The 18,402-nt window shown below is 38.3% G+C and overlaps 1 protein-coding gene across 1 annotated transcript; it reads left to right on the forward strand.

Moving 5' to 3' along the window:
* The first annotated feature begins 11,903 nt into the window (after window positions 1-11,903).
* LOC122678312 (olfactory receptor 6N1) lies at window positions 11,904-12,916 on the forward strand. The gene has a single exon (XM_043878950.1). The coding sequence runs from the start codon at window positions 11,918-11,920 to the stop codon at window positions 12,854-12,856; it is 939 nt and encodes a 312-aa protein (XP_043734885.1). The 5' UTR covers window positions 11,904-11,917; the 3' UTR covers window positions 12,857-12,916.
* The last annotated feature ends 5,486 nt before the right edge of the window (window positions 12,917-18,402 follow it).

The following is an 18,402-nucleotide window of genomic DNA, read 5'->3' on the forward strand; positions in this document are numbered from 1 at the left end:
TACAAAAGAAAAGACTCAGCTTTCTTTGGGCCTGATTCCTAGTTTGTTTTACTCTCTACTTGATTTGGTAAAAAATTGACTACACTCTGAATAAATTACATACTATATGTCAGCTTCAGTTCTTGACCCCACAATCTTTTTGTTTTGCAGAGCCTGCAACTAGCCAAAGGAATGCAAAATGTACAAGCTAGATGGTAGACTATCAGTGAAAATCATTATTGAAATATGACACTTAAACATACAGAGAACTGTATAAGATATAAATGTGCAACAAAATGGATGTTCGTAGAGACTGAACTATTTTTTAAGAAAACATATTTATTTTTATTTTTTATTTGGCTGTGTTGTTGTTGTTGTTGTTCAGTTGCTAAGTCATGTCCAACTCTTTGTGACCCATTGAACTGCAGAATACCTGGCTTCTCTGTCCTCCACTATCTCCCAGAGTTTGCTCAAACCCATGTTCATGGAGTCAGTGATACCATCCAACCATCTCACCCTGTCACCTCTTCTCCTCTTGCCCTCAGTCTTTCCCATCATGAAGGTCTTTTCCAATGAGTTGGCTCTTCATATCAGTCAAAGTATTGGAACTTCAGCTTCAGCATCAGTCCTTCCAATGAATAGTCAGGGTTGATTTCCTTTAGGATTGAATGGTTTGATGTCCTCGTAGTCCAAGGGACTCTCAAGAATCTTCTCCAGCACTACATGTTGAAAGCATCAATTCTTCAGCACTCAGCCTTCTTTATGGTCCAATTCTCACATCTGTGCATGATTATTGGAAAAAAACATTTATTTGGCTGTGCTGAGTCTTAATTACAGCACATAGGATCTTCATTTTGGCACACTGACTCTTTCATTGTGGCATTCTGAATCTTTAGTTGAGACATGTGGGATCTAATTCCCCAAGTAGGGATCAAAACTGGGCCCTCTGCACTGGGAGTCCAGAATCTTAGCCCCTGAACTACCAGAGAAATCTTGATGGAACCTTTTTATATAATGAGCATTCAGAACAGAACACTGGAAATATCTCCAACACTCCCCATGTTCCTTTATATTAAACATATCCCTTTCCTTCCCACGAGTATAATCAATAACATGACATCTAACACTGTCGGTTGATTTTGTCTGTTTTGGTATTTGCAGAAGTTGTTTCTTACAGTATACATCTTTTGTGTCTGATTTTTTTCACTCTACATATATTTATGAGATTCATCTCTGCTGTCTTAGTTGGCTGTAGCTTTTTCATTCCTGGGGGCTTCCCGGGTGGCTTGGTGGTAAAGAATTCACCTGCCAATGCAGAGTATGCAGATTTGACCCCTGGATCAGGAAGTTCCCCTGTAAAAGGAAATGACAACCCATTACAGTATTGTGTGGAAAATGCCATGGACAGAGAATCCTGGTGGGTTACAGTCCACAGGATCTAAAAGAGTCAGACAAGACAGAGTGACTGAACAATTGAACATATTCAGTTTATTCCTGAGAGGTAGCTTGAAATCAGTCATGGTGTTGGAATATATACACTATGCAAATCAATAAATGTTACAAGGAAAGTGAAAGTTGCTCAGTCGAGTCTGGCTCTTTGCCACCTCGTGGACTATATGGTCCATGGAATTCTCCAGGCAAGAATACTGGAGTGGGTAACTGTTCCCTTCTCCAGGGAATCTTAACCCAGGGATCGAACCCAGGTGTCCCACATTGCAGGCAGATTTTTTTTACCAGGTGAGCTGCCAGGGAAACCCAAATCCTACAAATAGGAGCCTTTTTTCAAGGTGATGGGTATCAAAAATAAACAAAGCTAGGTACTAGTTATAGTAGTAAGGAGAAATTTTAATCAGTTACATGCTATTGGAATAAAGTAGGAGGTACAGTGTGAACCGAACTCAACTTCAATTTGTACACAGGTGACAGTTGTTTAAAATAAGAATGAGAGAGTAGAGAGAGAATTGAGAATGGGCACGTAGAGTCAGGGAAGTAAAAAATTAAATATGGTTGGTAAGTATAAGTGCAATAAGGCCAGTTGTGTCTGGTAGCTGGCAATAAACTAAGTTAGGATTCTAATCTGTTACAGAGACTGGGAGACAGAGGTCCTGCCTTTCCTGATGACTACACTTTAAAGGAATGGCTCTTAGGTACTTTGAGAAAGACACTTCTGAGTTGGAAGAGATCCATACACATCTCAAAAGGATAAGGGAAGGAGTCACAATTGCAAGCCCTTTTCAGTAAGTGCTCTAAGAAAGGGTAATCAAGGGCCTACTCAGTTCAGTTCAGTTCAGTCGCTCAGTCGTGTCCAACTCTTTGTGACCCCATGAACTGCAGCACTCCAGGCCTCCCTGTCCATCACCAACTCCCAGAGTTTACTCAAACTCATGTCCATCAATTTGGTGATGCCATCCAGCCATCTCATCCTCTGTTGTCCCCTTCTCCTCCTGCCCTCAATCCCTCCCAGCATCAGGGTCTTTTCCAATGAGTCAACTCTTCGCATGAGGTGGCCAAAGTATTGGAGTTTCAGCTTCAGCATCAGTCCTTCCAATGAACACCCAGGACTGATCTCCTTTAGGATGGACTGGTTGGATCTCCTTGCAGTCCAAGGGACTCTCAAGAGTCTTCTCCAACACCACAGTTCAAAAGCATAAATTTTTCGGTGCTCAGCTTTCTTCACAATCCAACTCTTACATCCATACATGACCACTGGAAAAACCATAGCCTTGACTAGATGGACCTTTATTGGCAAAGTAATGTCTCTGCTTTTTAATATTCTGTCTAGGTTGGTCATAACTTTCCTTCCAAGGAGTAAGCGTCTTTTAATTTCATGGCTGCAATCACCATCTGCAGTGATTTTGGAGTCCCCAAAAATAAAGGGCCTACTTGTTGGCTAGAATAAACAGTAGATTCTTTTGGCAGCCTTGGACTGTCTCAGGCAGCAACTTCATTAAGGGTGGCTAGAAGGGTTCCAAATAGGAAAAGTAGTATGTCAAGGCTGTATATTGTCACCCTGTTTGTCTAACTTATATGCAGAGTACATCATGAGAAACGCTGGACTGGAGGAAGCACAAGCTGGAATCAAGATTGTCGGGAGAAATATCAGTAACCTCAAATGTCCAGATGACACCACCCTTATGTCAGAAAGTGAAGAAGAACTAAAGAGCCTCTTGATGAAAGTGAAAAGAGGAGAGTGAAAAAGTTGGCTTAAAACTCAACATTCAGAAAACTGAGATCATGGCATCTGGTCCCATCGCTTTGAGAGAGTCAATTCCTAGGCAGGTTGATAAGAAGTCTAGGGGTCCCCATGGAGAGAGGGGTTTGGAATTCTTAAGGAGGAAGAAAGGATAAACTTTTTTCCCCCTCTACATTCCTTAGGATTATATAACAATAATGTATCCTGCTTGAGGACAGTCTCTGAAAAAAACCTTCTGGCTAATTCTGTTATCTCAAAATGTAAATCATGGGAGTAGGTCTGGTGAGGTCTTTACAACCTCTAGACATTCTTTTGATTCACTGTAACAACTAATTTGAGAGTATATAATTCCAGTGCTAAGACTAGCAAGAGGATACTCTTTCTACCCACTTCTGATGTCTATGTCAGAAGCTTTCTCTATCTCCTTTATACTTTAATAAAATTTTGTTACACAAAAGCTCTGAGCGATCCAGCCTTGTCTCTGGCCCTGAATTGAATTATTCTCCTCTAGAGGCCAAGAACCCTGGCATCTTTGCATGATTCAGCAACAACCTTTCAACTTCATGGCAAATAGATGGGGAAACAATGGAAACAGTGACTGACTTTATTTTTCTGGGCTCCAAAATCACTGCAGACAGTGATTGCAGCCATGAAATTAAAAACCGCTTACTCCTTGGAAGGAACGTTATGACCAACCTAGACAGAATATTAAAAAGCAGAGACATTACTTTGCCAACAAAGGTCTATCTAGTCAAGGCTATGGTTTTTCCAGTAGTCATGTATGGATGTTAGAGTTGGACTATAAAGAAAGTTGAGCACCAAAGAATTGATGTCTTTGAGCTGTGGTGTTGGAGAAGACTCTTGAGCGTCCCTTGGACTGCAAGGAGATCCAACCAGTCCATCCTAAAGGAGATTAGTCCTGAGTGTTCATTGGAAGAACTGATGTTTAAGCTGAAACTCCAATACTTTGGCCACCTGATGCGAAGAGCTGACTCACTGGAAAAGACCCCGATGCTGGGAAGGATTGAGGGCAGGAGGAGAGGGGGATGACAGAGGATGGGATGGATGGATAGCATCATCGACTCGATGGACATGAGTTTGGGTAAACTCTGGGAGTTGGTGATGGACAGGGAGGCCTGACGTGCTGCAGTTCATGGGGTTGCAGAGAGTCGGACACGACTGAATGAACTGAACTGAGAATCATTCTTGGGATGAAGCACTGAGGTGTTATAAACTATGTTATTGTTTGTTCAAGTCTTTTAATGTGTGTGAGTTGGGGGTGGAGATAGCCAAAAGTTTTAAATAAATCTATAGTCATCAATTACATATAATTATTAGTTAAAAATCTATCCATAACAATCAAGGGATAAAATAACACTTTGACTCAAAAATTAAATTATTGTTTAAAATATATCTACAATAAACAAACAAAAAAAAAAACTTTCATAACTCAGTTTGAAAAGAGTAAAGTTCTCAAGGAATAGGTTAGTAAGAAGAGAAGGAAAAGTTTGGTTGAACAAACTTGAAGGCATGAATGGGACTGGGAAAATGAAAAAACCTTAAATCCTTTCATGGAATATGTTATAGCTGATAAGTACATTTTAAATTCATTATGACATTTGGTCGTTATTGCTTCATATGAAGAAAGTATATCTTCTTAACATGAAATATGGAACATCAAATACTCAGGTAGGTGGCCAATGTCACATAAATGGCTAGAAGAACACCTGGAACTGAAATGCAAGATCCTGAGGCAGGGCTCTCTGTAGAGCAAGATAACAGCAGAGTAAAGAGGAAGATTCTGTATGCAGTTGAAATAAAACTGCTATAGATACGAGCAACAGGCAGGAGTAGGAGGCTGCCTTGACATCATTTATGTTCTCATCCTGGCTCTATTCTTATTCTCTCAGGGCCCCAGAAGGCCAGTTGCATTTTAGAAAGATCCTGTTATAATTAGAAGTTATATGCTTTCTCCTAGGTTGTATGATACAGGAATCCATCTGAACCTAGATCTCCCATACCAGTTACTGTATTTTTACAGAAAAAAATATTTGCCCTTAGAGATATTCTTTCTCAACTTGGACTGGTGGTTATTACAATTGTAGTGAACTACTGGATGATGAAGGACCATTGGGTAATGAACTTCTTTGACAGTTTACCTTCCTGAGAGAGCATTTTAACAAACCCAGAAGGCTTGCTCAGAGACCCAGGGGCTTCTACCTCTCTAAGAACTTTATCAATGATATTGGTCACAGGAGGGGAATCTTTCATGATTTGACTTACTCCCAGCGGTTCTACCGAAGTGCCAAACTCCTACTCTTCCAGGCCCCAGGAGTATGTGACTGTAATGCTGTAAGTAAAAGGTAAGAAGTGAGCTGAGAGTTTTTCTTTTCCAATTCCAACTCAGCAGTGACTGGGCTGCCACAGCCAAGAACCCTCCCACCATCAAGCTCTGGGTAAGAACGTGGTCAGTCAGGCATTTTTACCATCACGTATTCTAGGCTGAGCACTGGGAAGAACGTAGAGCATTGTAAAATAGGAAGAGGAGGAGAATGATTAGAGTTCAGAGGACATATAATTCAGAACATAAAAACCATTAAAACACACACACACACACACACACACACACACACACACAGATATTCTCCTTTCCAAATGTTCCTTTGGGCTCAGAATTAGTAAATTAGCTATGTTTTATCTTTTAATTTTTTTTCCATTTTTATGTACTTTGTCTTAACTCTGTACATCCATTAATGCTGTTATGATTATTTTTGTTTGTTTGTTTTTTTAAACTTTGATTATTTTTTATATTTTATTGGATTATAGTTGCTTTACAATATTGTGTTAGTGTCTGCTATATGACAAAGTGAAGAGGGGGGTGGAGTGAGAGGAAGGTGCAAGGGGGAGGGATATATGGCTATGTTGTAATTAATCTGACTTTGAGAAAGTCATCCCTCCTTTCTGTATTCTAGTTTCCTCTTTTGCAAAAAGAAGATAGAGCAAGATGATCTTTAAAATTCACCCCCTTCCTAACTCCCAACTTTTTGGTCCTATGCTTAAATAATTTGGGGTTATGGATAATGCAACTGTAGGGACTTGAAAATAGAATGCAAGGGGTTTGTAGTAAAAGCTATTTTTGGAATAAGGGGAATAAAATATGATTACAAAGGACCGAAGTAAGATAAATACTGATTTATACATGTGGTATGGGCTTCCCAGATGGCTCAGTGGTAATGAATCTGCTTGCCAATGCAGGAGCCCTAGGTTTAATTCCTTGATAGGGAAGATCCCCTGGAGAAGAGAGTAGCAACCCACTCTAATATTCTTGCCGGGAGAACCCAATAGACAGATGTGTCCATGGGGTCACAGAGTCGGACACAGCTTAGTTACTGAAAAACAAAAACAATACATGCAGTAGATTTTTATAAGATCCCTGACAACAATATCAGGAAACCAATGGGAGGGGATGAGTAATTAGTAAGTTAAGGAGCTGTGTAAGTCATCTAAATTATCATAATTTTTCTATTAGCCACCACGGTTGCAACGTATCAGGCATTGTGCTAAGTATCTAGAAGATGGGGCATAATATGAGATTTCTTTAACTTGACAGAGAGTTGCTTTGGGATGATAAGATGTATACATGAAAAGTAATTGCAGTACATTACAGAATATAATTGGAGGAAAAGTGAGGAAGTGCTACTGGGAATTTAGAGGTACGAAAGGCCAGTGTTTACCTTGGATGGTCAAGGGAAAATGTGAGGAAACTTGAGCCAGAAATGGTTTAGGTGTCAACAGACTAATATTAGATAAAGTATATTCTAGTAAGGGTGCATGGCAAACAAAAGAAGCAAGGCTGAAGATGGGAACCGATTTGGTAAACAGTGAGATCCCTATGACATGACAATTATGTTTAAATTTATGAATCTGTCCTAGAGCAATTTTTCCCCACCACAGAGTGAAAACTAAGAATAGTGGGTGAAACTCAGATTTCAGGTCCATAGAAGGAGTGTTAGTTGCTCAGTTGTGTCCGACTCTCTGTGACCCCAGGGGCTATATATAGCCTGCCAGGCTCCTTTGTCCGTGGGATTCTCCAGGCAAGAATACTGACATGGGTTGTCATTTCCTTCCTCCAGGGAAGGACAAGACTTTATGTTTATGAGCCATAAACAGCAATGGCTTATTTCAACAGTGGGAAAGAACTGTCATATGGTGCAAGGACCTTCTGGCACTGTCAGTCTAAACAAAAGCTTAATTCCCATTTGTGGGGGGATGCCAAGAGGATGGATTCCTACATGGCTGAGAAGATCTGAGTTTTCACTGCTTTGAATAAAAATGAAAACCATACAGACAATATAAAGTTTGGTTCAGACTGTTTCCTTTTATTCTTTATTTCAGCTTTCTTTCTTTTTACAGATATTAAAAGATCTTTCATTTTTATCAGTTGATGGAATCTTTGATACACTTAAAATATTCTTAGTCATACAATGAAATACAAAATTATGAAAGTCACTAGAGGGAGTGATATTTCCTAATGCTTTTTTCAACACTGACTCAAAATCTCTTGGTGCAGAAACTGAATTATAGCAGCATTTAAAAATTATAAAAGAAAATGAAATAAAACAACTGTGCAAAGGGAGAAACATCAGTATTTTTTGCCATATTGATTGGGTATGAGGGAATTGGTCAAAATCGCTCTAATTGTAAACTGAGGAGTTGAATGAGTACAGAGGTGCTAGTTTTCAGTGGGAAATATGCTTGGCCTGAACTTTGATTTCCCAGACAGAGTATCCAAGGAGCTAATGACATCAGGTCATCATTAAGCAATGAAGCAAAGCATTTTGAGAATACTGTGAGTCTTTGGAGTCAAGTGGAAACCTTACCCTCTGAGAAAGTAAAGAGAAAGATATTGGCTTCTAACATTCAGCCTGGAGGCTGCAGCCATGAATATCTGAAAGTTTAGTTAAGGTCTCTACACAACATATCTGTGAGTGGAATTGGGAGGCCAGATATGGAGAGGAGCAGTTCCAGGAATTGGAGAAGGCAATGGCACCCCACTCCAGTACTCTTGCCTGGAAAATCCCATGGACGGAGGAGCCTGGTAGGCTGCAGTCCATGGGGTCGCTAAGAGTCGGACATGACTGAGCAACTTCACTTTCACTTTTCACTTTCATGCATTGGAGAAGGAAATAGCAACCCACTCCAGTGTTCTTGCCTAGAGAATCCCAGGGATGGGGGAGCCTGGTGGGCTGCCGTCTATGGGGTCACACAGAGTCGGACACGACTGAAGTGACTTAGCGGCAACAGCAGCAACAGTTCCAGGAATGGTGTTTTATATTTAAGTTTAAAGGGATGGAATGTAAAACATTTGGGAAAGAAAGGATCTGAGTTGGATAAAAATGTGGGATAAGTTTCTAGAGGTGACATGCCTACATCCAAGATTTGAAAGAGAGAGAAGGCAGAATTGGGCAGTGGACAGACATGAATTCAAAGTTAAAAAAACTAAACAAAGAGGAAATCTCTGATAGTAAATGATTCTGCTGAAGCAGAGTCACCCACAGAAGAGTTCTGTCTAGAAGTAGTCCTCTGGTATCTTAGTGGAGAAACATTCACATTAATTCTCAGAATGAAAAAGGTTTTGATATAAGAGGTGGCCATGCTGCTTGGATTTAGAAGAAAATCCTAAGAACAAAGCGGAGTAAATAATATTAGCTTGGATGGGATCAGAGGGGTCTGGAGAGGGAAGATGTGATAAGAAGCTTGGAGGGCAGAAAGAGGAGACCTTTCATAACACTTTGCCTTTACACAAGTATACCTTTGTGCCTAGAATACTTTAATTTTTTCATCTAGAAAATTCTGACAATTTTTCATTTCAAATGAAATTATGCCTTCTATGAGGTTTTCCTGAACTCCATTTCCAGCCCATAGGTCATTTATTGCTCTTCCAACTCTTACTGTATATGCAAATAAGCATTTATCTTTACAAATTTGCTTTTTCATTTAACAAGTATTTACTGAATTGTTATCATGTTTGAGACACAACTCTAAACACTTGAAGTATATCAGCGAACTAAACAACAAAATCCCTTGATCTCACAGAGTTTATATTCTCACAAAGGAGAGAAACAATAAATAATTGGGATAATCAATAAGTACATTTTATAATATGTTAAAGATGATAAGTACCATTGGAAAAAAAAATGAAAAGTAAAGTAGCGAAAGGTGATTTCAGTACAGGATATGGATGCAAGGAAGGAGGGAGACTGCAGTTTTATTTAGGATGGTTCAGGTAGAGCTGACTGAGAGAGTTAGATTTGGCCAAAAACTTGTAATGAATGAAAAAGATATCCAAGTGGATATCTGGTGAAAAAAAGTTTAGGAAGAGGAAACATCTACAGCAAAGACAGTAAAATATCAAGCCACAGAAGAGAGGAAAAGAAAGACCTAATTTAATAATTTAAAAGGATAACTCAGGTGGCTGCATCAGCTTGAGGGTATTGATGAACAAATGCAAATAAGAATATCTGTTAGGAGGCAATTATAGTAACAGAGGTGCATGATGACAGTGGCTTAATTCAAGTGAAAAATAGATCCTGGATGTATGAGAGAAAGGTGGAAACAGTGATGAATGTGAGAATTTTGGTCCATTAGCTGAGAGATTGTAATTGCCATCATTTGAGATGGGGAAGACTAGGGGCAGTGCCCAAGGGAATTCATTTGGAGATGGCTACTAAATGATTCATAGGAGATGTGCACAGGCAGTTGAATAAGGGAGAGATATATAGGGGAGAGAAATGTTGGTTGGGATATTCATTTAGAAATCAACACATATATGGAGGGGAGGTTTAAACCATAGCATTGGATGACTTTAGCAAAGTGGTGAGTTTACAAAGAAATGAGAAAAGAAGAACTAATGCTAACCTCTGCAAACTATGGCATTAAAAAGGTAGGGCAGAGAGAAAATTTCCACTAACGTAGAAAGAAACCTAAAGTATAGCATCCTGAGGGCCAAGCGATGAGAGTGTGTCAAGAGTCAGGATAGATGACCTCCATGAAGAATGGCTGAGAGTCCAAGTAAGCAAAGGAATAAGAGTGACAATTGGATTTATCAAATCTTAGCTAATTAGTGGCTATAGGATGTAGGCTTTGCTGGAGAGGATGTGGTGAAGGTTTAATTAGAATGAATTTAATAGTGAAGCAAGTTAGACAGAGAAAGAAAAATACTGTACCTTATCACTTATGTGTGGAAGATAAAAAAAGTGATGCAAATAAACTTATTTATAAAACAGAAACAGACTCACAGACTTAGAGAAGAAATACAGTGACAAAGTTGGAGAGGAATAGTTAGGAATTAACATGTACACAATGCTGCTTTCAAAATGGATAACAAACAAGGACCTACTGTGGAGTATGGGGAACTCTGTTCAATATTGTGTAATAATCTAAATGGGAAGAGAATTTGAAAATGAACAGATACATGTGTATGTAAACTGAACCACTTTATTGTACGCCTGACATTAACATAGCCTTCTTAATCAAGTATACCCCAAAAGAGTAGTAAGAGAGGAATTAGAGGCAGTAAATATAGGCAGCTTACATATGGGAAGAGTTTATTACAGTGACAGAGAAGGAAATGGGGCAGTGGCTGTGGGGTAAGTGAATCAAGAGGTTCACTTTTTGCATTTTGTTTTGTTTTGTTTCTTGTTTTTCTGTTCCTTGACAAAACAGTAGCATATTTCCATGATGATAGAATGTTCTAGTAAACAGTTGTAAAGTAATTAGTTGGCCCTCCATTTTCTCTATTAGAATATTAGTTTCTCAACTTCAGATGCCATATTTTCTTTATCGATTTAGCCCCTGTTCTAGGTATTAATATAATGCTTATACACAGATAATGTTCAGTTAACTTTTGCCACATTGACCTCAACACAATGAAAAACAAATATTTACCATCTGTGAAGCAACAAATCAGAAAAGTGCATTTGAAGTTAGTGGAGGGGGAAAGTGGTAAGAAGAACTGATAAAGTAGCCACAGTATGGAGTAGAAATGCAGAGATAGATTTGCCCTCTGGTTTTTGGTGGCTCTTTTATTTACTTAATCCCCCTTTTTCCTTGGCTGGGATTCTCACCAATGTCCAAAAGAGGTGAAACTCTGATCTACCTGCTTGAAAGAAGCTGTTAGACCTGTTTCCATAAGAAAATGGAATGGAGCTGGGAGTGAAAGCATTGATTCTTTGGTGTCCGGAACACTGAAGAAGAAAGTGAATTAAAATTGAAATTAAAATGTATGGTCCAAATGATTTAATCTTAGTGGAGTGAACTACCAATATTTTATTAGTATAAATGATGATTTATACCTCATACAAGGAATATATATAAGTTATGATATGAATCTGGTTGAGGAATATTTAAATTTTTAAAACACTTATAGATTCCATTAAGAAAGATAAATTGGTTATAGAAGGAATTACAGTGGCCAAAAATGGGTTGTATAATTAGAGAAGACAATTTAAGTCTGGTTATAAGAATAAATACTCTGAAGGAGGTTGTGGACAATTGTTTGGGGGAGGGATAGAAAGTCCAGCCTCGTAGAACATGTACTAAGACAGGTACTAAGATCAGTTATTCTGGAAGTCCGGGGGAAGGACAAATGGACTTTGAGGGTTTCCTTCTTCTTAGATATTCTTTGGCTCAGCATTGTTCCTCATCCTTCCGTACTTTACATTCCAGGGATATGAATGGAGAGCAATGAAGCCTGGGAATTGGAGCCAGGTAACAGAGTTCATCATCTTGGGCTTTCCCCATCTTCAGGGTGTTCAGGCTTTTCTCTTCCTCTTGTTACTCCTAATCTACCTCACTACCATCCTGGGAAACCTGCTGATATTCTTGGTGGTCTGCCTGGACCCCCGGCTCCACACACCCATGTACCGTTTTGTCAGCATGCTCTCCTTACTGGAGCTTGGCTACACAGCTGCCACCATCCCCAAGATGCTGTCGAACTTGCTCAGTGAGAAGAAGACCATTTCTTTCTCTGGATGCCTTCTGCAAATCTACTTCTTCCACTCTCTTGGGGCCACTGAATGCTATCTTCTCACAGCTATGGCTTATGACAGATACTTAGCCATCTGTCAGCCCCTCCACTATCCTACTCGCATGACCCCAGCACTCTGTGTCAAGATTGCTGTTGGCTGTTGGTTGGGAGGCTTGGCTGGGCCAGTGGCTGAAATTTCCTTGGTCTCCCACCTCCCTTTTTGTGGTCCCAATCACATTCAGCACATCTTTTGTGATTTCCCTCCTGTTCTGAGCTTGGCTTGTACTGACACATCGATCAATGTCCTAGTGGACTTTATTATAAATTCTTGCAAGATCCTGGCCACCTTTCTGTTAATCCTCAGCTCCTATGTGCAGATCATCTGTACGGTGCTCAGAATTCCTTCCACTGCAGGCAAGAGGAAGGCCTTCTCCACCTGTGCCTCCCACCTCACTGTGGTCCTCATCTTCTACGGGAGCATCCTCTTCATGTACGTGCGGCTGAAGAAGAGCTACTCCCTGGACTATGACCGGGCCTTGGCTGTGGTCTACTCAGTGCTCACGCCCTTCCTCAACCCCTTTATCTACAGCTTGCGCAACAAGGAGATCAAGGAGGCTGTGAGGAAGCAGTTAAAGAGGACAGGGATACTGGAGTGAAGGTGGAGGAAGCAGGCCAAGTGTGAAGCTGAGCATATGGTGACCTTGGGGGTCCTCAGTGGTCAGAGATGAAATACAAAGTGCTCAGAGATTTTCTGCATGGGCTACTGAACTGGGGCAAATGACGCCTAGTTTTCAGTGATAGTGTAGCCATTATAATATCTGCTGCCACCACATGTGACTTCGGACCAGAGACTGGCAATCCTCTCTAGCAATATGATACGGTACTGTGACTATCAAATCCTGGATGTTTGTACACCATACTTTGGATGTTAGTCAAATCTATGTCTTCCTTATATATAAGTCTTTCAGATTTACTTGATTTAATGTAAATACATTTAGTCATATGATCAATAATAAAATTTCCTAAACACATCTTAGGAAAAAAAGGGTATTTCATGTATCATTTACAATCATTTCATGTATACTGAATATCTATGTATTAAAATGGAAAACACGGATGTAGTAGAGAAAAGCTTTCTTTCAACATCACATATATCTGGTTTAAATTCTAGTTCATTTAATCAGCTATTACATACAGAATTTCTATAACTCAAACTTTCTTAATTGATGAGTCAATTTCATCATTTGTTATTCTTGAAGGTTGTTTTGAAAAAAAGAATTACATTTATTTTATTTAACTCTGCCCAGACCTCTCATCATTACTCTGTTAGAACAATATCCAGGAAAACATAATTAAGCAAAAATATTTCCCAGATATTTTTCTTAAAAGGAAGAAAGGGCTAAACTAGCCAGAAGGAGAATTTGTGAGATGTGTTTATCTCAGTGGTCTTAATATCTGTTCCCAGTAAAAAGCATGAAAATGAAGGAGTCTGTGGCAAGAAATAGGATCACATTTTATGTTGGACTACTTTATTTCATTTCAAGCTAATTACTTCCCTTAATATATGACAAATAATCCTATGGTTTAGCATCTGAGAAATTTAAGTCTTTAATTATTATTTGGTGTTAGGGATTATTTATACATTGGCTATCTACTGTTGATAGATTATCAAATGTTGACTATAAAATCTTTAAATCTGTGTAGAATTACATAGATCAACACAATAAAGATCCCAAAGTATTTGTATTTCTACAATCTTCCATCTGTCAATTCAGCACATATTTATTTAGCTATTAGTGTATACCAAATGCTGTGCTAAACTTTACATAAAATGATGATGTACAAAGCAGATGTTACCCTGTTTTTAAGTTCTTGTTCTTAGAAATGTTTTCAAAGAGTTGAAGATTCTAGACATTAAATTTGTGCTCAATTTATAATTAATTACAAATTGATTTAAATTGTGGCAATTAGTAATTAAATATACATGCACTGTCTTCCCAGGTGATGCTACTGGTAAAGAACCTGCCTGTCAATACAGGAGATATATGAGACATGGGTTTGATTCCTGGGTTTGGAAGATCCCCTGGAAGAGGGCATGGCAACCCTCTCCAGTATACTTGCCTGGAGAATCCCAGCTACAGAGAAGCCTGGCAGGCTACAGTCCACAGGGCCTCAAAGAGTTGGACACGACTAAAGTGACTTAGCATGCACATATGCACTCTCTTCTCAAATAAGTTACATTTAAGGTGAAAACCTAAGGATAAATCACAATTAGACATATTTAGGAAAGCAGTAATTGCAATAATTATTTCTATTTTACAGAATTGGAAATTTAGACTTAGATAAAACACCTGCCAAAACTATAGAGCAAATCAGAATCAGGGACTCTGCATACGAAAATAAAATCTTATAAACAAATTCTATTTCAAAATATAGATATTTTACTGATTAATTTCTCTGAACATAGTGATTTTAAGTGGATGGGAGGGATGGATTAGGAAGAGATTATTGAAAGGAGATAACATTATCAAAAATAAATGTTATCTCTTGGATCTTTTTTACTTTACCCTGCATGAGAGTTGATTAGTCCAAAGATATAAGATATATGGGATGGGATGTAGTGTAACAAAATGAGTAATAAAAAGTTTATTTTTAAAGGAAAAATAAGTATTGAATTCAGGAATGTCACTGGCTAAACTGATTTAAACAAGGGTTTTGCACAACCAACCAGCTTTATGCAGACCTGGTGCTTTGTTCCCTGGAGAAATGAAATTTAAATGCAGAGAATGAGGTTCTCCAATCACAGTTTTAGAGAAGCAGTGTTTAATTCCATCCTCTGATGGTACTGACTATTTTGCTAAGGGGTTTAATTATAGCTCTGATCATTTTTAAGTTTCAAAATGAGAGGAATTTTGTCTTCTGAAAAACAGTAAATTTCCAACATGGGGAGATGTGATTACATCTTAGCCAGGCCTCTGTAATCTATGTGTACAATGGCAAAGTGTTCTTTAGTTTGTGCCAACAGTTCATACAACAATTTCAGGTCTTGGCCTTGGGTAACTCATGTTATGAAATTTGTGTAACTCAGCATCTGCTACTGGTATTTCAGAAAGCAAAAATTAAAGATTGAATGGCATTCCCTAGAGATGTACAAGATGAGGGACCTGGAAGTAATTTTCAGTTTAGAACAATAATAAAAGTAAAAAAAAAAAATTGACTAATAGTAACTAATATTTGATAAGCACTATAGACATAGTGCTTGGCATTTTATACACCTTACAGCATTTAATCCTCAAAAGCCTTGAAGATCCCATATTGTAGATACTGACACCATAGCTCAGGACACCTATGCTAGTTCCCCATGGTTGTACAGTTGGCAAATGGAAAAGTAAAGGTTCATGTTCAGACAGTATGATCTCAGATTCTCAGTCTTAGACCACATTAAGTTTACTCTAATAAGGAGAAGCAATCTGAAAATTAGAGCTATCCAACATTGTAGGAGACCACCCTGGTTAAGTGTTCAAGCAGAGATTAGATTACATTTGTTCAGACATGCTGAATAGTGATTCCTCATCAGGTGTAGAGATAACCTGATGTCTCCAAAGTTAACTTTGGAGTTCAGAACAAATGGGGAAAAGTAGCTACTCTATCATTCTAATGACCTTAAACAGAAAGCAAAGGCACTATTATACATAGAAGATACTCATCCTGAAATAGGGCTGGGTCTAAGAAATAGTCCAGAGCATGAAGCAGTTAAGACTAATCATTAGTCTGATGATTATCTTAGATTAATCATTATCTTAGTCTTGCTCCTCTGAATATTGCATCCACCTGTTTAACACATCTTCTCTTCATTCCTTGTCCTTTTGCTACTTTAGACTGATATAGATACTGGGTTTTTACCAAGACCATCTTTTCTCTCTCCTTCATTTGTTCTCACAGGTATTGATCCACCTTTGGCAGTCAGCCCAGCTTCTCAATCAGTCAGTCAGTTAGCCAACAGCAAACCTTGGATAGTCAACAGATCCTATGCTGAATGGTGTAACATTCAGAAGGATGAGGAAACCTTATCCCTGTGGATCCTCAGTCCAATGGGAGATGTGGAGCAAGCAAGAAACAGCAAGACAAGCAAAAAGATAGAAAATAAGTCACAGCAAAACAAGGGCCTATATTGGCCCTGATGTCAGTACCCAGAATATCATACTTGAATATGAGGAATCTTTCTTGAAGCTTGCAGTTAATATTGAGAAGTAGAGGACAATAATAGTAAAAACAATAATTTCTGAGCTTCAGTGTCAAAAGTTAAGGTTATCCTTGTGAAAAGAATCAATATGCTAGATTGAAAGAAGAAAGGATGAAAAAATGATACATATTCAAAGAGGCTTGAAGAACACATACTAAATGTTTAGAAGATTTAGATGAAATAAAATAGCCTAAGGCTGGGAACACTGAGTCTATAGGGACCATTACATTTTATGCTAAGAAAAATGAGAATTCAATGAATAACAACACTCATTAAAATAGGAACAATAGTTATTCATCAGACTCTGAGGCCTCCAAAGATCAAAAATACTGATATGATAGCCACTAATTAAACCCTCTGCACTTAATAGGGTACCTAACATAGAACTGCTAATCAAACTGTTTTTTTTTTAAGTAAATCTTGAAATCTTGAGGAGCAAACTCTTTCATCACTTTTTGTTTAATAGTTATCATATTTACTGAATATTGTATTTCCTTTGGAAGATTAGGTTTAGTAATTGGTCCAGAATGAAAACCATATAAAGTGAGCACAATATCTTGGCAAATAAAGACCTGACTCTGGGATCAGGTAGAATTGAATTTTTGCTCTGGATTTCTAATAGTAAGCTCCACATACTTGAACTATTGAAACTGTGTTTCATGTTTTCCATTTGTAAAACAAAAAAGATTTAATATTTATTTCACAGGGTTGTTGTAAGAATAAATGAGTAATACATTTAAGATCTTTACCTTAAATTAAAAAAAAAAAAATCTTAGCTCTTACGCATGTAAAGAAACCCTAGAGCTAGGAATGAGTTTAGTCATTCCCACATCTGGCTCATCATCAGAATATTCTTGGAAACATCTCAGAAATGCACAAGAATGGTTTTCACTTTAAGTTTTTCTCAGTCATAAGTTCTGATGATCAATCAGTTCCAGGAACCATGTAATTTTAAAGATGAGGAAATGACACAGCTTAGTGGCAGAAAAAGACAGAATATTTTGTCCTTGAACCCTATAGTCCAATAGTCTTTCCACCTCACCTGAGGACTAGGAAATTCACAAAGGAAAGAACCCATAACTCCTAGTATTCATTAAAGACTGGTAAGGTTTCAAGAAACTTTGAGGAAAAGCAATGTGTATAATTTATTTTCTTGAACACAGAATATATTAAATGAACACATGTATTTATTGGGGGCAGAGCATGAAGCAGAATCCTGAAGTTAAGTTCCAGCTCTGTCACTAATGATCTATATGGCTTTAGGAAGATCATTAGATTTCTTTGAACCTTTGTTCCAACATTTAAATAATGGTGATATCTGACCTAATTATTTTTTTTTAAGTCAAGAGGATTCATGTATGTGAAAATATTTAAAATAATAAATTACTAGAGGAAATAGTGGACTATTACTAATTACTATGCCACTCTATTGGGCTAAAATTCTATAGTACATGGTATACAAGATCAGAACATGGCCATTGAGTTGAATTTGTGCATTAAATAAGCTAAAAGTGAAGATGTTTTCTCTGCAGTTTCAGGAAATTGTTTATTGATGTGGAATGTGGGCTTGCATGGGGTTCATCCTTGGGGAAAAGCTAACAGCAATATCAAGAACCATGATGTCTTTTATGCTTCTTCAGTCCTGCTCTCTGGCCTCAGCAGCACTTGGGACCACAGAAAACAAGGGCAGGAGTCTTGCTAACAGAGTATGAGGAAGAAGCCTGCCTGCACCATAAAGCAGGAAAACCCATGCAGACTGCTTTCAGCTACCACAACTACATCAATGTAAATAAGCTCTGTGATCGCTACCAATGACTTGGATGCAGCAGTTTTTCATCCTTGTTTATAATAATGGAACAAGTAGCTATGACAATAGAAAAGGAGCATAATCATGAACAAGACAAGGAACAGTGCAAAGCTGAACTTCCGAGATTTTTCAGAGTCTAGAGAGATCTAGAT

This window comes from Cervus elaphus, chromosome 20 (assembly GCF_910594005.1).
Source record: "Cervus elaphus chromosome 20, mCerEla1.1, whole genome shotgun sequence".
NCBI classification, from domain to species: Eukaryota; Metazoa; Chordata; class Mammalia; order Artiodactyla; family Cervidae; genus Cervus; species Cervus elaphus.